This window comes from Pteronotus mesoamericanus, unplaced genomic scaffold (assembly GCF_021234165.1).
Source record: "Pteronotus mesoamericanus isolate MK-2021 breed Mesoamerican mustached bat unplaced genomic scaffold, CSHL_Meso_final scaffold_85, whole genome shotgun sequence".
NCBI classification, from domain to species: Eukaryota; Metazoa; Chordata; class Mammalia; order Chiroptera; family Mormoopidae; genus Pteronotus; species Pteronotus mesoamericanus.
In genome coordinates, this window is record NW_026555329.1 from 34,584,554 (window position 1) to 34,606,308 (window position 21,755).

At 38.3% G+C, this 21,755-nt stretch overlaps 1 protein-coding gene across 1 annotated transcript in view; it reads right to left on the reverse strand.

Moving 5' to 3' along the window:
- Positions 1-13,374, reverse strand: part of PTPN12 (protein tyrosine phosphatase non-receptor type 12) — an 87,940-nt gene extending 74,566 nt beyond the window's left edge. The window contains exon 1 of the mRNA XM_054563930.1: positions 13,211-13,374. Coding sequence (XP_054419905.1) covers positions 13,211-13,309 — 99 coding nt within the window. The 5' untranslated portion in view covers positions 13,310-13,374. The remainder of the gene's footprint in view (positions 1-13,210) is intronic.
- Between the last annotated feature and the right edge of the window lie 8,381 nt (positions 13,375-21,755).

Sequence of the window (21,755 nt, forward strand, 5' to 3'; positions counted from 1 at the left end):
CTACATTGAGAAGGTGCATGCTCCAAAGTTTTTACTGTGATCAGAAGTTTGAGGATCACTGCTCTAGAGCATAAAGTCAAAACTCACAAGTTACTATCAATGATAATCTTTAGATAATTAAATATACTACCCACATTTTTTTTTTCTCTAACACCAAAAAGGTCCAAATGAGAAAAAGAGCAAGGAGTTGCCTCTTCCCTTCACATTTATTTTACTTCCTACTTGGTACCTTCAATCTTTCTTCCTTCCTATCATCTATTTAGAATAACACCTGACAGTACAACATGTCCATTATTCATGTTGTTATTCTCATACTGCAAAATATTCCTATTTTACGGATGAGAAAACTAAACTGAGAGTAGCTTAAATAACTTGCTCAAAATTACAGAGACAGTAAGTAATGTTAGATCCATTCCAGACATAACTGTTATGATCTCCTCAACTGAAATATCCAATACATATGATGCTGAACACTTAACTTGCTAAAATCGAATATCATCACAAAGATATGTTACTTCTGCCTGGTCCTCTTCCTGCCATTTACGTATTCCTTCCTTAATTGCCTACAATTAGGATTCCCTCCCACCACCATCAAAGATTATTTTTCTTTCCCCCTCTAGCTGCAGCAAATCTTAAAGTAATAACAGTTTATATAGCTATTGAGTCCATGTTCTATTTCAAGTAAAATTTTCTAAATCTTTTAAAAAATCATTTATTTTTAGAGAGAGGGAAGGGAGGGAGAAACAGGGAAAGAAACATCAATGTCCAAGAGAAACATGGATCAGTTGCCTCTCCCATGACCACAGCCCATGCATGTGCCCTGACTAGGAATGGAGCTGACGACCTTCCCTACGGTTCGCGGGATAATACCCAATCCACTGAGCCAAACCAGTGAGGGTTAAACCTTCTTAACAAGAAAAATGATAAATGGGGAGATCATTTTGGAACATATCAGATAGGACATAAACAACATGGTTTATAAACAATACAAAAACTGGCTCATAACAAAGCAACAAGAGAAAATTAAATGTATTGGTTCCTTAACTAAATGTATTTATTCTATATGCTAAATTAAGTTGCATTTTAAAATACTTTAAAAATAGCCCTGGCTGGTGTGGCTCAGTGGATTGAGCACTGGCCTACAAACTGAAAGGTCGCTGGTTAGATCCCTGGTCAGGGCACATGCCTGGGCTATAGACCAGGTCTCAGATTGCCAGAATGGGAGAGGCAACCAATCATTGTTTCTCACATCAATGTTTTTCTCCCTCTCTTACCCTCTCTCTAAAAACAAATAAATAAAATCTTTAAAATACTTTAAAAATAATCTGCCATCCATCACAAGAATTTAAGGGATGAGGGAAAAAAAGTCATTATTTTATTATTTTTTGAAACTCTTAAGTAGCATTAGAATAATCTATGTCACTGCAGTCAGTTTTACAGGATTAGTTATAGTCTTTCTTATTTCTAAATAGTCAAGTATTCAATTATATTTCCCTTAGGACCTAAGAGTAACATAAATAAGAATGCTGTAACTGAGCCAATGATACAGGAAAGAGACTAAAAAAACAGGCAAACATCATGTTTAATGATGTCTCAACATCAAGGGAATAAGGGACTTAATATCAACAAGGCCTAGCAGGATACCTCAGTTGGTTAGAGCATCATCCACATACACCAAAGTTGTGGGTTCAATCCCCAGTCAGGGCACATACAAGGAGCAACAAATGAATGCAGAAATAGGTTGAAAAACAAATCCATGTTCCTCTCTGTCTCTCTCAAATCAATGGACATATCCTTGGGTGATGATTAAAAAAATAAAATGAAAAAATGAAAATAAAAGATCCTTCATACCAACCAAACCACATATTGTAAGACTAAACAGCTATGCCACAATAAAACACTTCTCACCAAAACATTCATGAATGTAAAAACCAACTTCATATTTACCTCATACTTCTCCCTTAGAAAATTCCTTCCTATTATTTGAGTATATGGGCTTTGAATAGTTTATATACTGCCACCTTGTTCCTCTCATCTAAAACCCACAGTTTTTATCATCTTTATGAATAGCCTTTTATCCTAGTCCACCTGACAAACTCTTTCAGAGGGGAGGGGGAAGGGGGATAACGGGGGAAAGAAGGGGAAGGGTCATCAAGGGACATGTATAAAGGACCCATGGACAAAAACAAGAGGGGGGAATTGAATGCAGGAGGTGGGGATGGGTAGGGTAGGGGAGAGTAATAGGGGAAAATGGGGACGACTATAATCGAACAATTAAAAATACATATATTTTAGGAATTAAGTTAAATATTTCAGATGCCATTCTAAAAAAAAAGTCAGTTCAAATAGGACCTCTTTGCTGAAACTGTTCATGATTTTTCAGGCAGATCTATCCTTTCCTGCCTCTATGGTTTCCATCTTGAATTACTATTGAGTATCTTCTATGTATTTCTATATTAAGCGCTTCACATACACTTTATCTTGATCTTGGTCCTTCCTGGTAGGTATTATATCCCCAACTTCTCTAGATAATCTGTTTGTATCATAGCAGGGCCAGGATAGACATTAATTCTGTAAAACTACAAAGTTCATTGTCTTTCTACTGGCTTAGAGGTTCCAAGGTTTTTTGGAACCCAAGCCCCCTGAGAACCTAAGAACTATGAATATTCTCCACTCTGACCCACCCCACCCCAATGGGTTTACACACAAAATATTATATATAAACTGAAAGGATTCACAGGCCCCCTGAAGCCCACCCACTGCCCCCAGGAAAACTTCTTGAGGAAAATGACTGTCCTATTTTCAATTGCCAATTCTGAACATAATGCCTAGCCCATATTGGGCCCTGAATGAATTATCTTTTGTATGAATGGTGGATAGTAGGAACCAAGGAAAGAGGACTAGGATACATTTTTGCATTCCTTTGGAGCCTACCAGGGTAGCTACTCAAACGTTCAATGTGTTTTCAAGTGCAGATTACATTTAAAACAACAGTTGTTAAGAGGAAATGTAGGTATTAGCATACATCCAAAGCCTGAGATTAACAGGATCCACATTCCACATTCTCCAGGGAAAACTTTTAAGGAGTAACTGTGTATCTGCCATAAGCCAGTTCACACACACTACAATATCGTACAAATGGAAACAAGATTTTTGTGTGATTTCAGGTGAAAGTAGGTAACTGTCAAAGCTTGACTGCATAGATATATTTAAATACTACAGAAAATATAAAATAAACTGGGCTAAAATATTTATCACAGAAAGTGAGAATTAATTACATTTTTGCTTCTTTCTGAGTTCTTGGTGAACGTGGTAAAGTCATTCGAAATTTTTAGTGTTCTGATCTTCAAGGAACCAGTCTATAAAATAGGAGAAAACTTTTCCAAGAAAGGGAAGATGTATGTTCAACAAGTACAACCACAGATAAGCAAGATTTAATTCATTTGGCAGGTATGCTCTAGGACAAGAAATAACTCACTCCAAAAGGCAAGAGTATGGGAATTTAACACTGGAAAGGTAATATGATACTATGTTAAGAAGGCTCTGGAATGCCAAGCTAAGAACAGACTTTATCCCTACTGTCATGTGATTCTAAACTAGGGCAAACTTACAAAATTGGGGGTACAGGACAAAGAGAAACTGGGAAGACTGATGAGCATATAATTAAAATTTGGGAAAAAAGGAGATCTTGGATCTGATGCTTTCAGTTGGCTCAGGCATTTAAAATTTCAATTACTTTAATGGTCAAAGGGAGCCTTGAGGGTTTTTTTGATCACACCTTTTTTTTAATAATAAAAATAAAACCATGTTTATAATATGGTCCTATATAAATGTGTTAAACACAGAACTAAGCTTCAACACTGGGATTCAAACCCACATCTGACTTTTCAATTATTATGCTTTCCTTTACCCCACTGATGCCAACACTTGAAAGCAGTATTTTGGGAAAGCGAGTATGGATGGGAGGAGGCAAGAAACTGAGGCAAAGAGAAAATAACAGCTACTGCTATAATCATTCCCCAAACTCCCAAGATACCACTATTTTTGAAGATACCAGTGACGTGATATTTGGATTTTATTAATGCAATCTAAAACCAAAAGTTAAAAGTGGACATTTTATTAAAATTAATATTCTAAGATAATGTCCCCACAGTATGATTCACGGAGTGGAGGATACACAAGTAGTCACTGAGTGGTTCCCTGAATCCTTTACGCCCACCAACCAATGTACAGAGAAAATATGTACTTAGGTATTTTTCATACTTATGTACAAGAGGTTATAATTAATAAAATACATTTAAAAGTTTTACTGAATTCAGTCTAGTACTTTATCTTATATTTTCTTTTTCAGTGGATACTGCAAATACAACTACAGTTCCCTAAGCACACCTGTACACATACAAGGGGGAAAAGGAGTTCTCACACTGGCCTCAGAGACAAGCCCCTTGCACCATTTGAAGAATCTCCCTGAAGAATAAATCCCTCTTCCAGCATTAAGCTCACTACAATTTCTGCTCATGCAATGACCATTAATACCTATTAAATGCCAGGCACTATAAAGCAATAGGGATACAGAGGAAATTAAGTCCCAGTCTCTAGCCTTGAAGGCTTTCAGTCTAGGAAATAAAAAAATTGTAAATGTTTATCAATCTGATAAACTGAGTGCTACAGAAATATAGTAGTATTTAACATACAAAAAATTTAATCTATAGAAATGTTAATATTTTACTTTCAGTTCCGACCTTTCAAAAAACCCTTTCTAAATTAAATGTCCAATACTGAAGAAAAAAACTAGTATTTTGTATCTAAAAATAAATACAAAATTATTTAAAATTAACATCTGAGGTAAATTTTTAGAGGCTGTTTCAGTGAGCCATGTCTGGAAAGTTACTTAAAAGTTTCCTTCCACTTGTGTAGTTAATTAAAATACAAATGTTTGGCTGGACACCCATCAAAGAATGGATAAGGAAATCTTAACTAACCCAGTAGCACTGAGAAAGCACTAAGATTAGCTCAAATGCATAGACTGGAAAACATAGTTTTCCTATCATTCTAGCTTTGAAAGACACATGAAACATAGCACCACTTATGTAAACTTACTGAGGTATTTTACAAACCTACAAGCCAATGACAAGATACCACTTCACACTCACTAGAATGCCTATAATCAAAAAGACACAGTAACAAGTGCCAGTGAAGATGTAGAGAAACTGGTGGGAATATAAAATGTGCACTTTCCTGGTGGGAATGCAAAATGAGCAGCAGCTTCAGATAACAGTCTGGCAGTTCCTCAAAATGATAAACACAGAGTTACCATATTACGTAGTAATTCTATTTCTAGGTTTATACCCAAGATAACTGAAAATATATCCTAACAAAAACTTGTACATAAATGTTCAGCATAGTATTATGCATAAAATACAAAATATTATATTGCATTTCCTATATTATTGTAGAACATAAAATATTCCAAAGAGTATACACCACTCAAATGTTCATCAACAGATAAATGGACAAACAAAATGTGGTATATCCATTACAATATTATTCAATCATAAAAAGGAATGAAGTATTTTTGATCCAAAAGCAACATGGGTGAACCTTGAAAACATTATGCTAAGTAAAAGAAGTCAAGTCACAAAACACCACATTCTGTACAATTCCATTTATATGTCCCGAAGCAGACAATGGAGACAGAAAGTACATTAGCAGTTGCCTAGGGTTGGGGACCCGAGGAAGGGAGAAAGGTAGGATGGGAGGAATGACTGCTAATTGGGATGAGGTTTCTTTTTCTGGAGGTGTGGGGTAGTAAAAGTTGATTATGGTGATGGTTGCACAATTTGGTGAATATACTAAAAACTCAACTTGTACAGCTTAAATTAATGAATTTTTATGATAGGTGAGTTATATCTCAATAGAGCTGTTATTAATTTTTAAAACACTTACAAGCCACAATATGCATTAAGATCTTGCCAGGCTTTCAGTCTTTCCTTCCCTCCTGTTTTCTAACATTTCAAATCCAAATTTTAAATTTAAAAAATAAATTAATTCAGAGGTCTTAATTAACCAAAAGACAAGTTCTTGTTATATGTCTTTAAAAATTATATTTAAACAGCAATCATTTCACAAAAAGAATATGTATATATGAAATGTATGATAAATATGGTCTCTACCCTATCTTTTTTTTAAAAAAAAGCAGAGGGTGCCCTGGCAGGACAGTTCAGTTGGTTGGAGGGTGGTACAGAAGTGCCAGGATTGTGGGTTTCAGTCCTCAGTCAGGGCACAAATAGGAATCAACCAGTGAATGCACAGGTGAGTAGAACAGCAACATGATGTCTCTGTCTCTCTCCTACCAAAAAAACACAAACCAACAAACAAACAAACCCCCCAAAAACAATGGAAAAGAAATGCATAGGATAGGAGGTGTAAGAGGGGAAATGCTCCTTCATCCTGCCTTCCTCTAACTTCTTCCAGTTACTTTCAGAATGTTAAAGTAAATGAAGGAATTTATACCCACTTCACCTATTTTCTCTTCAACCCACTATAATCTGGCCTTTTCCAATACCCCAACCCCAGACTGCTTTTTTCTAGCCACCACATCACTCCTATTTGGCAAACAGAATAGGTACTTTCTCAACCTCACCTTACCAGTCCTCCCAGAATTATTAAACTTTGGTAACTACCCCTTTCCTGAAACTCTCCCAGGTTTTCTAAAGTTCTCTGAGTTCCCTCATCTCCTTTTTGACCACACCTTCTCAGGAAGAACCCCGGTCTCTAAATGCTGATGCTCTTTACTGCCCTGGCTAGTGTGGCTCAGTGGACTGAGTGTCGGCCTGTGAAGTGTCACTGGTTCGATTCCCAGTCAGGGCACATGCCTGGGTTGAGGGCCAGGTCCCCAGTTGGGAGCACACAAGCAGCAACTACATATTGATGTTTCCCTCCCTCTCTTTCTCCCTCCCCTCCCCTCTCTCTAAAAACAAATAAAATCTTTAAATGCATACATACATACACACTGATGCTCTTCAACCTAAAGCTGGTCATTCTATACTTGTCTGAGTAAGTTCATTCACTCCCATACTATCAACTACCTTTCACATGCTTATGTGATGACTCCCAAATCTTGAACTCCATCCTGTCAGCTCTCTTGAGCTCTACGTACCTACTAGATGTCTCATAAGCACCTCAGCTTTAACAAGTCTAAAAACAAACTCATTCTCTTCTACACCGAAATTTCCTCCCACCATCTTCTGCTAGATCTCCTCCACTAGTTACTCCTCCCTTACTCTTCACCCTACCAAATGGTACCTTCTAACTTGGGTGATAGTATACCAGGCTAGAAACCTTGGAGTCATACTACAATGTTCCTTTCTCCTTTATTACCCACCCCTAGTGAATCATTAAGACTCCTTTCTTAATCCTCATCACATCACTTATAAACTCTTATTCTACTAGTTCATTTTAGTTCAGACCCTCAACACCTCACTTTTTATAGTTCAACAACTTCCAAAATGCTCTTCTTTACCCAATTAATTCATCCTTCATATTGCCATCAGAACCAACTTTCTACAATACATATCTGTCAGATTACTGATTACCTTTCTCATCTTTTCTACCAGAACCTATCTGAATGATAATAAGACCCATGGTAAAGCAGCCTGGACAAGGATGTTAGTGTCTGCTGGAGGTGGGGAATACTGCTGGAGTACTGGCAGCTAGCCTGATTGTATTTTGAACACCTGCCCACTTTCTCTGTGAATTTAAGAATTGTAGTGTTGAATTATTCAAAATTACTATTACTGATCTATAGAATAAAATACAGCATAGATATAAGAACAATCTGACCCCTACCTAATTTTCTCAGCATCACCTTTAGCCTATACAATGCATTGTCTCACTAGTTCTCAAAATACGGTTCAGGAGTGCCCACTCCCAGATCATTTCGGAGAGCCCATGAAGTCAAGTCTTTTCCTAATGATACTAAATCACGTTTCCTCATCTATAAACATGAGAAAGCACAGACTTTAGTATAATAATTTTTTTTATCACTTTTATTCTCTTCGGCATGTATGAGTTTTCCAGAGGGTACATGACACATAATACTGTGTGAAATGTGACATTGCAACAGTATGAATGCAGCAGGTATAAAAATCCAGTTTTCCTCTATTAAGCCAGATGTTAAATAAATTTGCAAAATTATAAAAATGCTTCTTCAAACGAAATTTTTTTGTTTTGAATAATTAAAATAATAGTATACAGGTTAATGTGGAATGGATTATCATTATTTTGAAGTGAATTATTTTTAAAAATATCTTTTAATTTCCAATATGGTAAATAAACAAAAGCTCTTTGGGCTTCTCAATGATTTTTAAGATTGTAAAGGACTCTTGAGATCAAAAAGGTGTGAGTACTGCTGCATTACTTATAGCAGATTATATATCCCTCCCTAAACATGTTCAACTTTAAAACTTCCATCCTTTTGCATGGTGCTGTGTTCTCCACCACTAGCCTAGTCCCAGCCAGGTCTTAAGGACCTCAGCTGTATCCTGGAAAAACAAGATAAAAAAAATAGAGAATCTGAAGTCATGCAAGATAAAATACGTCTCAGTGTTTCCTCATCTGTAAAATACAGGTTATATCTACTTCAAAAATAATTGGAATGTTAAGTAAGACAGTTTAAAACATCTGGCACAGTGTTTTGCATATAGTAGAAATGAAAACTGTCAATTTCCTTTCTACTTAAAATAATTTACAAAATCACCAACATTTTGTAATAAAATAAAAACAATGTAATAATCATTTAACCATAACGAAGCAAGCAAACTGGTTCTGAGCAGTTCTGTCAGGATTCCTATTTGTAGAAAACAGTTTTATAGACTAAATCCCTTGAAATGCATAAATTCTATGACAGTTCTGTGGTTACCTTTAACTGATAATTAAATTCAAATTAATTTAAAATATTTTATTTTAAATAGCATCTTAATATAGAATGATGTTATTATACCCCAGTTTAGCCTTAGAAAAGTGTCCATAAATCTTCTCTTCCCAATGTTTCACAAAATTAAGTACTATAATTCACACCTCTGCTGTATCGGGTTTTTTTTAAATACTCCATTGAGTCCACTCATTAAATTTTCGTTTTCACTTTTATAAACACAGAGAAAACTGGTTATTAAGCTAAAATGGCCATATTTACTTATAGCTTAAGTGTCATCTTTTATGGTTTTTTTATATAAGTGTCTAATGTACATTAGACAACCTTTACCCTATTCAGAATAAATCTACCTGTTTTACATTAGACATGATAAAGCTTTAAAAAGCAAAAGAAAATAACAGAAAACAAAAATCCAGAAACCTCTTCCCTTTTATCTCTAGTTATCTGTAACTAAACATATACTGAACAATTAGCTAGCTATAGGACACACAGTCCTTATTCACACACTAATCTGTTAGATGGTGACCCTAAATATCAGTCCCATACTTCAGCTTTGTAAAGGAGGTGCACTCTTCTTTTAAAGATGAGAGAACTCAAGTCTTTCATTTTCTGTTAAGTGGCCTGCCCAAGATCAGATAGCTGGTCAATGGCAGAAATGGGAGTAAAACCCATGTCTGTCAAACAATAATGTATACCATCCTTCCTTACACGTTTGCCTGTCATGATCACTGCCTGCCTCCTTGGAAAGAATACTGAAAGGTGAAATAATTGATTTATCAGTCCTGGATTTGCCACAAATAAGCTGTTTAACCTTCAACATGTAAGTAATCATCTTAGCTCCTCAGTATACAACCATCTGGATATCTTAGTTTTCTCCTTTTTAGGAGGGGGCCACAACAGGCCACAGCCAAGAAGAGACAACTCATACAATAGCTAATGACAGATGGAAAATTTTCTACCCTTACTAGTGATCAAGAAATTCAAATTAAAACACGAGAAATTCAAATTAAAACAAGACACCATTTTTCAACAATCAAATGATCAAAGATCAAGGTAATTACTATGTTAAACACTCATACATTACTGACAGTTGTATAAACCAATAGAACCTCTTCAAGAAGTTACTGGGTTAAGTTACAAAATAGTCTCCAGATGAAGTATTACGAAGCCACTTAAAACTATTTTTACAAATGAAAAACACTTATCAAACGGTTAAGTTGAAAAAAAAAAAAACCCCAAAATATTAAATGGTGTATTTAGTGTGGTCACAGAGAAGCATTAAAACCATAACAGATTAAAACCATAACAGATTAATAACATCGTATGCCAACTATACTTTAATAACTTTTTAAAAGACCTACACTTATCTATACATGCCTATTGATTCATGTCCAAAGATATAAATGAGTATATATAGTTCAAGCCTATATGCATAAATAAAAATGTTATATAGATTAAAAAAATTAAGAAGACAGCCTTTGGGTGATAGAACTATAACAGTGACTTTCAACCAGTGTGCTGCAAGAATTTTTAAAACACGTAATACCTGACAAGTTAGTCAGAGGCACTGACCTTTCTCCTTAAATTGCCAAATTAAAAAAAAAAAAAAGACAACAGCCAACACAATAGCCATCCAGTGTGAATGAATCAAAATTATATCTATTTTCTGTAAGATCAGCAAAAAATATTTTTGTTATGCCACAGCATTTCAGTAATTTATGTGTACCATGAGATGAAAAAGGTTGAAAATCGCTGGACTGTATAGGAAGGCTGGATAGAATAATGGAAAGAGAACAGTTTAGATGCCCATCCCACTTTCCTGAAAGTAGGACATTATTATTATTCTACAATTTCCAAATTTGAAACGATGATAATAATTGAATAGGATATTACCTAGATTATATCTAAGGCTCCTAGATTATATCTAAGGCTCAGTTCTAAAATGCTAAAACTTAAAATTGTATTTAATCCATATCAGAATTTAAGAATAACATAACAGTTTATCTTCTGTCCACTTTCTATGGCAGAAGGTATATAGTTTCCCTCCAATTTTCCAGTTAAGGGGAAAAGCAGCACCCACTAGCAGCCTTAATTATTTAGATATTGCTTATGAAGTTGTGGAATTTAAAAAGCAAGCACCATACAAGAATGACTTTAGTCGTCAAATCTAAAATGTAGATTCACCTAGCTATCCCTAGGTACTATGGAAGAAAAGGAAACTCAAGTCCTTGAGAAATGGTATCTCCAATAGGAATCCCTGACTCATCCCTAAAGCATGAACCCTAGGGCAGTTTCCCTTGTGCAGGAGTTCAGAGACTGGGCACCTGTCCTGATGGCCTGCATCACCAAACAATGCTCTTTCCTGACAGGATATGCCCACAGATAACAAAATGACTAGCATGCAAAGAAGTGGCCAGAGACCACACCACCTATCCTTCCATAACCAAAATAAGACTGCAAAAGACTAATTTTATGTATTTTAAATATCCTAAATAAACATTTTCTTCTATTTTTGCTAGAGTAGTAAAACAGGGACTCCATCCAATTATTGATACTCTTCAAAGATACCAACACAACAGAAATTGGCAGTATTAAGGAAAAACTTCCTCTTTTCCTTACCCTTCTCAGATCAAAAAGTAATTTTTCAAAAATTCATAGGCTAAATGTCAAGAGAAAATGCTATAAGGGATAGATAATTTAAATCTATGTTTTTCTATCTTCAAAAGATAGTAACAAAACCTTACTCCAAACTCTATTAATAGTCTAGAAAGGCGGGAATCACAAAGCTCAACAACGCTGTGGATCTATGTCATAAGCTGTTCATTTTAACGCTAAAGCTTTACTACACTGAAGTCTCTTTAAAATGTGAAAAAGTATTTCAGTACTAAAAGTCACTTCACCTGCACCTTGTAAACCAACTGTACCTTAAGGCAAAACTAAACAATGTTTGCTGCTCACTAATTTTATATACATAAACCGTGTATACTTTTCACAATCCAGAAATTCGGGGTCAAATGACTATCCTTGGGGGTGTACCTTGTCCAGGAGCAAAACTTCTCCTAGTTTATTTCCCATTCCCAAATCCCGCCAAGGCTAAGCAGCAACCACTTCCCCAAATCCCACTTCCTTTTCCATTCCCCAGACCTGCAGGGTTTCCAACGCCCCAGTCTTGCGCAATATCCGTAAGAGCAGCAGCCGCAGCCACCGCCTCCTAAGCCGGGAAACAACGCTAAAGGAATTGTCCAGCAGAAAAATAAGGTGGGGGGGGGGCGGCAACGAAGGAAGTCGACTTCTGGTCCCACGCCTTCGGATCTGACCCCCTCAATGATATTGCTGGAGAATTTCTCGAACTAGACTTTTAACCTCCTTTCCAACCCGCCTGCACAGGCACAGGGCGGAAAGGCGGGGGGAGGGGAGGCTGAAAAGGTTATCTACCAGTTCAGGGCTTCGGCCCGCACCGTCGCCTCCGCCCCACCAGGACCATTGTTCCCAAGTTCCCCACCCCCACCCCGGATAGGAAGTGATAGTCACATCCCCTCCGCCTTCGGCAATATCCCCTAGGGAGTCTGAAGAAGGCTTCCTTCAGGATAACCCTTCCCCCTCCGCACATACACACACCCTCAACCTAAAGCCACTTTGACCCCCAACACCTTCTCAAACCCCGCGTCTCAGGAGATAAGACACCGGACGGAGGTAAATGGGAATTAGCCAAACCACGAGAAACCTTATAGACAATCTTTTTTCCAGGCATCTGAGGTAACAACTGTGAACCCAGAACAGCATAAGTCCTAGCCTGCACACTTTCCAGAACCGCTTGAGCAAATGGACCCCACAAATTAATGCCAACCTCAACGCCCCTGTTCCTCCGTCAGCCGCGATCCGCGCTCCTCCCAGGGCAGACACCCTGCCTCGACCCTCCCAGGAGGAGCGGGTTGGGTGGAGAGGTGAGCAGAGACCTTACTTGCCTCCGGATGCCGGCACGAGAAACAATGGGTGGTCGCCGGCGGCTGTGCTGAGTGCAAGCTCGGCCCGGTGGCCGCTCCCTTTGCGCCCAGAGCGCCCGCGGAGGTGGCCGCGAATGCGGAGGGAAGGGAAAGGAGGCCGAGAGGAGAGGGCGGTCTCACCTCCCGCCGCCCTCCGAGACCACCCGGCCACTGGGGACGGTGCGCGCCCCTCCGCCCCTCTCCTCACTGCCTCACACAAAGCGCTGGAGGCCCAATAAGCCGGCAGTAGGCTCCGGTGCCGGCGAGAGACGGCGACAACCGGGTAAGGACTCACCATGAAGTCCCGAGCGAAGTTGTCCTCCCCATTGTGGTCCGGACTCTTCATGGCCTCGACCCTCTGGATGAATTTCCTCAGGATCTCCACTTGCTCCATCCTCCCGCGTCCCCCCGGCTGCGGTCGCTGGCCCCCCCGCCGCCGCCCGCCCGCCCGGCGCAGAGCCCGCTCCGTCTTCCCCAGCTCTCTCCCCCTGCCTGTCCCCTCCCTCCCGACCCCCGCTAACCCCCGCCACTCGCTCCTCCTCTCCACCGCCCAAGGCGGTGGCACCGGCCCGGCTCCCGACCCTACAACTTCCAGGAGCAGCCGCCGCTCTCCCACAGTACGCGGCGAACCGCCGCAGCTAGCACCAACCCCAACCCCCAGCTTGCTCCATCCTCCTTCCCCGCCCTCCTCCTCCTCCTCCCGCGGAGACGGAGACGCCGCCACCGCCTCAGGAGTACGGCTCTCCGCTCGCCCTACCCCCCCCCTTCCCGGTTCCTCCTTTCCTCCCGCTCCCTACTAGCAGCCGCAGCCGCCTATCTTCACCAGCGCGCCCCAAGCCGCCACCCAGACGCGCGGCCCCGCGCTGAGGCTCCGCCCCAGGCGCGACGCCACGCCGATCCGCCCCCGCCCGCTCCGTCTCTGGGCCGCACCGCCAAGCCCGCTCCGCCCGCCCCAGCCCTGCTAGGAATGGCTGGAAAGGGCATCGGCTGCCGGCTGGACGACCTGCCTCCACTTCCGGGGCGGGTTCTAGCCGGGAAGCTCACACGTCTGAGGAGAGCTGGGCGGAGGGAATTCGACTCTTGAACAGGTCAAACGCTAGTCACTCAGAATAATAGTTTAATTGGGATTTGCGGTCTCACCGCGGACTAGGTCGAAAAAGCGTATTTCTGGAGCGTTTCTACGCCGCCGCCAGCCGTAGGCTGGGACTGAAGTCCCGGTGGGCCAGAGTCCAAAAGCGGGGGCGGAAGAGGGCGGCGGTGGGAAAAGAGGCATTCTGGGAGCTGTAGTAGTGTTGGCTCACGTTCACAGATGGTGTGTCTTCATGTCACTATTGACTTGGTGACATGACAGCAGTTAGACTTTTGGAATGGCTACAGCTAAGAGAAACGAACCGCCTCTTGAGTGAAAGAACTTTTGCTTTTTGCCAATTTGTATATACCCTGGCGAGTGAGCGGCTGAGATTCGAAGTGCTCCCTAATACTACAGATAATTGGCATGCTTATGGTGAGGGCTCAGTGTTTGCTGAATTGAAGGGGGTTAGTCTTCTTGCCTATTCGATTAAAAGTACTTTGAAACCGAATAGACATTTCTCCATAGAATGGACTTTATAAATCTCTATGCATCTTTGTAAGTATAGTAATCAGAGAACATCCTAGGCTAATAAACTATTTTATAAAGAAAGAGGTTTGTCCAAGGTCCCCCAGCATATTCTTAGCAGAACCAAAGACAGAACTAAAATCCTTTTGCTTTCATTACAGAACCATATTGCCTTTCACAAAGGAACATGCGCGATGTAGTAAAGAATTTGATTCGTAGACTTACACTCACAAACATTTTTTACACATCAGATTGGTCAGAGGGAATTTGATTTAATTTGGGAATATCGGTGGTAGGCCCCTTTTCCCAGATGAATGTTGAGAAGTAGACTGGGACTAGACTCTAGTGAGCATTGACTACCTGACTAAGGATTCCAACGTAATATTGTTGGCAGTGGGAGCCACCAGAGGTTTCTGAGTATAGAAGTAAAATTAGAAAAATATTAATCTGTCACTTTTGGATAGATTGTGAGTTAAGGGGAGAGAATATAATGAGAGATATTGGAAGCCAATACATGAGGCAATAAAATCTGAAACAAGGTCATAGCTCTGCAATTACAAGGACACAGATGGAGATGAGAGAGACTGAAAGAGCTCACAGAACTAGGTAAATAACTGACTTAGCAAGTAGGAAGGTAGAATTTAAAATGACTGAAAAAATAAATAAATAAAAATGACTGAAATTACTACATTGGCAGAAATTAGAAGGTTTAACAGAATACAAGACTCTGCCCTGACTCTGCAGAGTAAAGTGTGACCCGTTGATCCCCCTTCAAGGTGTATGCCTGGGTTGTCCCTTTGGTCCTTGTTCTAGGTGTGTTGGAGAGGCAGCCAACTGATGTTTCTCTCACATGTTTTTCTCCCTCTAGTACCCTCTCTAAAAAGTAATAAATAAAACCTTTGAAAAAAAAACTGCATGGTAGGGGCAAATGGGGACATTCATCCACAGATGGTATGAGAAATTGGCACAACATCTTTGGAGGCAATTTGGCCATAAATGTATTAAAATGGAAAAGTAATACATGCTTTGACTGAAAATTTTATAGGTAATATCTATAGCTGTTTACAAACATGTTTATCACAGCCATATTTGTAATGGCAAGAGTGTAAACAACACTTGCCTATCTAAAAGGCACTGGTTAAAAAAAACAAAATCGCATGCATATAACTAAGTTCTATGAAGCTGCTTTTTAAAAAAAAATACATATATGTTGCTGTAAAGTAGGTCACAAGCTCTATATCACATGAGGAAAGCTAGGGACACATGTTTACAGAATGCTTCCACTTATGTAAAATGAAATACAGATAAAATGCTTGAACATACATAGAATTTTTTCTGCATGATACTTCAAAAACTGTTAGCTGTAGACACCTCTAGGAGGGACTTGAGAAATCTTCGGTAGAAAGGAGACAACTTTTACAATTTGTGTATTGCTTTTCTAACAAAATTAAATCAATTTAATTTGAAATTTTTGTAGACTTTCAATCTGGGTGATAACAGGTATGGCAATATCTTTCATAGAAACATGTGAATAAAGGAAAAAGGAACATGTCTTGTTTGGGAGATTTTTTTTAAATGGCACAGGCTAAGTCAGAATTCCTACTTATCTACACCACAGTTCTCAAGGAACTTGACCGTCCTGCCCAGTCTCAGCCACAGCCAAGGGTCTGGGCACTTGACCCAAGTTAACCAATCCATGTAGACTGGCCAGCAACCTATGGCCTGGCGTAGGAACAAGATCTGGTCCAATCAATTCTCACTGTTAGGGATCTGAACTAGGACAACTGGAGAGAGTAAGTAATTAAGCTGCAAGCACAAATGCTAAATGCCATGGGGTAGAGTTAGGGATTTGGCAGGTTGAAGCCTTGTGGGAGAGTAGAGAGTATAAAGAATCTGGTTAGTCAAGAAGGGAGTGTTAAGCAGGCATGCAGAGATATGTATAGGTGTCATGATATAACTCATATGGCCATGGGAGAGACAGGGAGAATCCCTGGAACTTCTTGACTTCCTCATAACTTTAAGGATAGGCTTGGTCGATGTTTATTCCATAAATAAGTTCTGCTTTTACTGAAACAGAAAAGGGAAATAATAAAGAGCATGGGCTCTGAAGTGAAGGAGATACAGGTTCAAAAACCCATTCCATTTCTTACTCAGGGAAAGCCATTTAACCTCTCTAAGCCTCGGTTTCATCTTCTAGGAAAGCCGCCTTGTGCTGTCTTAACAGGATGTATTTCACAAATAGTGTATTGCACGTGACACTTGCTCATAGAAAACACAAAATAAGGATTGGTTAAACAGGCAAAGAATGAGTGCTTTCCAGACCTTTTAATTTTTTTACCTTTCCTCTCTTTAGGCTCATTCCCAACTCACTAGCCACCTTCACTCTGGGTAACTTTAGGAGGGATGAGAAGAAAGCCAACTACCATTTTTAAAAATCTCTCTTATTAGTACTTACGTGAAGGTTTGAGTAGGAGTTTACAACTAATAATTAAAAAGAAGTTTCAGAATTATCTACCTGTTTCATATCCTTTTCCCTTCTGGCTCAGATAAAAGTAATGCTTTATATCTGTATAGAAAACTTATCTTTAACGATATTTTCACATCTATTCTCTCATGAAAGCTACCTTTCTTACAGTTTTCATGGCATTACAACTCTTTGTGAGTTCCATTTTTTAAAACAACCTTGGGAAGTAATTTGGCATCATTGTCCTCATTAATAGATGAAAAGCTAAATAAAACACAGGAATAAACATGACTAGCTCACTTGTAAAAAACAAATGTCTCAAGGCCAGAACCCACAGATCCAGAGTTTCCAGCTTGTTGCATAAACCACTGAGTCACAATGCTTTCGTACCTGGTGTAATTTAACTGAAACCACAGATGAGGATTCAAACCTGAGATTCTCTCAAAGTAGCACTTCTAATATTAACTCGTCATTTCACTTTATGTACTCGGTGCTCTCTATCCTCCCAAATTAAAATACTCATAGCTGAGAAGTTATGGAAGAGTGAATAAGAAAGAAGTGAGAGAAATTCTTCTCTAATTTATTTCTGGTATCCCTTACTCGCTCACTCCTAGACCTAGTCACAGCAAAGAATCTGTTCACCATTTCTTAATTTGTTAGTTTATTATTGAAATGTATTATCCAGTAGATAGGAACTGGGGGAATAAAGGAGCATAACTTTTTATTCTAGGGCAGCATAAGTTTTAAAATTTTTTTAAATTTTCTTTTTTATTTTAGAGAGAGGGGAAGGAAGGGAGAAAAACATCAATGTGTGAGAGAGAAACTTTGGCTGCGCTCTGTGCATGCCCCGCCTAGGGACTAAACCTGCAACCCAGACACGTGCCCTGACCAGGAATCGAACTGGTATCCTTTTGGTTTGCGGGATGATGTCCAACCAACTGAACTACAGTGGCAGGGGCTTTTTAAAAAAATTTTTAACTTTACACATAGCATTTTTAGAAGAAAGCATATAAAAATGAAGAGAAGTCAGGAAAAGATTAAATTTCTTTAATATATCTTAAAGTTAAATAGAAGTTTCTCTCTCAAGTAAAAGAGGTGCAGAAGCAGGCTGTACAATGGCAGATATGGAGGCTCCTTCGATTCTTCTGCTCCAGGATCCTTGCATTTAAATTTCAACCTCAATGGCACCTCATGGTCCAAGATGTATGCTGCTAGAGCTCCAGCCATCACATTTGTATTCTTGGGATTATATTTCTAAAACTAATATTTCAGAGCTTTGTCACATAATACTCCTTGTTTATTCTCATAACTCTACCCTAAAGTAGGTAGGCCAGGTATTATTATCTCCATCTTTATGCATAAGAATTTTAGTGGGGATAATAATGCCTAAGCTTAGAGAAATTGAAAGATTGACAGAAGGTCATACGGTTGGCAGAACTGGAACCAAAACCCAGGAGGCTCTCCACTCAATGAAAACTGCAGAGGGGTACACAACAAAGGCTAAATGTCAAGGTATAACAATAAATACTAACTGCAGGAGAATGTAGTAATTAAATCCACCCTTTTTTCTAAATTCTCCATCTCATATTTCTTATGCTGTTTCATTTACTATTCAAAGACAAATTAATATTTTACAAATAACTTGAAAGTCAAGTACTACCTGGGCATTTAATTAGTGATCCTTCAACATTATGACATTTAGTTTCTGTATTCTGGAATGGATAATTAACAATGACTGTGAAATATGATTGCAGCATATAATTTATCCAATATATTGATTGAGCTCAGACTCAGCTATCAGCAAAAAGCCCCAGAACAAAATAAACAAAAAACTCCTTTCATTCAGTGACTGCTAATATTTTAGATTAAAAATAAATTATCGATAAAAAATTATGTATGATTTCACTTATATGTGGAATCTTTTTAAAAAAAATTCACAGAAAAAGAGATCAGACTTGGAGTTATCAGAGGCAGTGGGTGAAAAGAGGCAGAATCGGAGGAAGGTGGTCAAAAAGCACAAACTTCTAGTTACAAGATAAATAAGTACCAGGGATATAATGTAAAACATAATAACTACAGTCAACATTGCTGTATGATTTATAAGAAAGTTGTTAAAAGAGTAAATTCTGAAGAGTTCTCATCACATGGAGAAAAAAACTTTCATTTTTATTGTATTTTTTGGGGATGATGGATGTTAGCTGAACCTACAGGGTTAGGCAAAAATAAGTTTACAGTTGTGAGTATGCAAAACAGTTTATTCTTATATTATTATGTATTATTGTATTACTTTCCATATGAACAACTGTACACCTACTTTTGCCTGACTGTATTGTGGTAATACTTTCATACTATATATAAATCAAACCATCATGCTGTGCACCCTAAACTTAATGATGTATGTCAATTATTTCTCAATAAAACTGAGGAAAAATTAAAATTTTGATTCCACCTATACAACGAACCTGAAGTAGTCAAGTTCATAGAAACATAAAGTGAAATGGTGGTTACCAAGGGCTGGGGGAAGGTGGAAAAGGGCAGTTATTGTTTAATGGGTATAGATTTTGGTTTTCCAAGATAGAAAAATTCTGGAGATCTGTTTCATAATGGTGTGAATATACTTAACATTGTTGAGCTGCACACTTAAAAGTGGTTAAGAAGGTAAATTTTATGTTTTTACCACAATATAAATAAATTATATTGATTGGGATGATAAAAAAAAAGTACTAGAGATAGATAGTGGTGATGGTTGTACCACAATGTGAATGGACTTAATGTCACTGAACTGTATACTTAAAAATGGCTAAAATGGTAAATTCTATGTTAGGTATATCTTACCACAGTTTAAAAAACTTATATGTAAGGTACCAATGTGATTTTAACTTCTTAACCCATTCACTATTCTGTAAAAAAAACTTTTCATGTTTCCGCATAGGCCACTATACAGCTAGGATTTCTTTGAGTTTCTCAGTTATTCACCCTAAGTCAAACATAAATAATCGGTGTTGTTAGGGAGATATTCATGTCTAAACTAAAATCTGTAAAGGAAAATTTTATTTCCAAGACCTATCACATTATGCAGAAATCTTGTAATGCCCTTAGACTTCCACAAGACATCTTACATAGTATATTTCATTCAGTGAAATTAGATGATCACCTTGCCTCATCAGTGACTATCACATTTCAAGATGCCCATTTTGTAGTCATATTCAAGTTCATCCTGTAGTTGAAAATTTGTTTAAAGACATTTACTGCATGAATAGCTAGTTACTCATTTTTCTTAAATTTCCACTAATAAACATTCAAGGTTCGAAAATTACTTTTAAATTTCCTTTTAATGTGCTCTACCAATTACTCTTTAAACTTTAAAAAATATTTTAAATTTTGAAGCATGTATCTATTTCCTTCTTTTTCAAAGAAATAAGCTGTGTAATTCATCAAGGCAAGTGTTATCTACTCTTATCAGTTTTTAAGTAATTCCATTATTTCAAAATTCTAGTGAATTACTTGCTTATACCTTTCTTTAATAGTAACTTGTCTCCTATAGATCTTTGATTTCTTTTTCCTAGTTGAATATTTGATATTTAATGTTTCTTCAGTAAATTTCAGTTTGCTCTTTCTCCAATTAACCGTGACTGATCTTTCTGTAGCATGTTACAGAAAGACTATTTTAAGTATATTCATAATATTTGACGAAATCAGTATCATGTGTCATGCAGATGGTATTCTGCAGTAGTTTTATTTCTTTTTATATATATTTTATTAGTTATGCTATTACAGTTGTCCCATTTTTTCCACCTCTTTATTCCCCTCTGCCCTGAACCCCTCGTTCCACCAGCATTCCATGCCCCCCACCCCCCGTTAGTTCATGTCCATGAGTTGTACATATAAGTTCTTTAGCTTCTCCATTTCCTATACTATTCTTAACCTCCCCCTTTGTATTTTGTATCTACTATTTATGCTGCTTATTCCCTGTACCTTTCCCCATTTTTCCCCTTCTCTCCCCCTCTGATCTCCATTTCTGTGATTCTGTTCCTGTTCTGGTTGTTTGCTTAGTTTTGGGGAGTTTTTTTAGGTTCATTTGTTGATAGTTGTGAGTTTGTTGTCACTTTACTGTTCATAGTTTCTGATCTTCTTTTTTGTAGAGAAATCCTGTTAACATTTCATGTAATAAGGGCTTGGTGATGATGAGCTCCTTTAAACTTTACCTTATCTGGGAAGCACTTGATCTGCCCTTCCATTCTAAATGATAGCTTTGCTGGAGAGAGTAATCTTGGATGTAGCTCCTTGTCTTTCATGACTTTGAATACTTCTCTCCAGACCCTTCTTGCCTGCAAGGTTTCTTTTGAGAAATAAGCTGATAGTCTTATGGGAACTCCTTTTAGGTAATTGTCTCTTTTTCTCTTGCTGCTTTTAAGATCTCTCTTAATTAAATTATCTTTCATCTTGGGTAATTTAATTATGATGTGTCTTGGTATGTTTCTCCTTGGGTCCAACTTCTTTGGGACTCTGAACTTCCTGGACTACCTGAAAGCCTATTTCCTTTTCCAGATTGAGGAAATTTTCCTTCATTATTTTTTCAAATACATTTTCCATTTCTTGCTCTTCCTCTTCTCCTTCTGGCACCCCTATGATTTGGATGTTGGATCATTTTAAGTTGCCCCTGCAGTTCCTATGCCTTTCCTCATTTTTTGGAATCCTTATTTCTTCATTCTGTTCCGGTTGAATGTGTTTCCTTCCTTCTGCTCCAAATCTTTGATTTGAGTTTCAGTTTCCTTACTT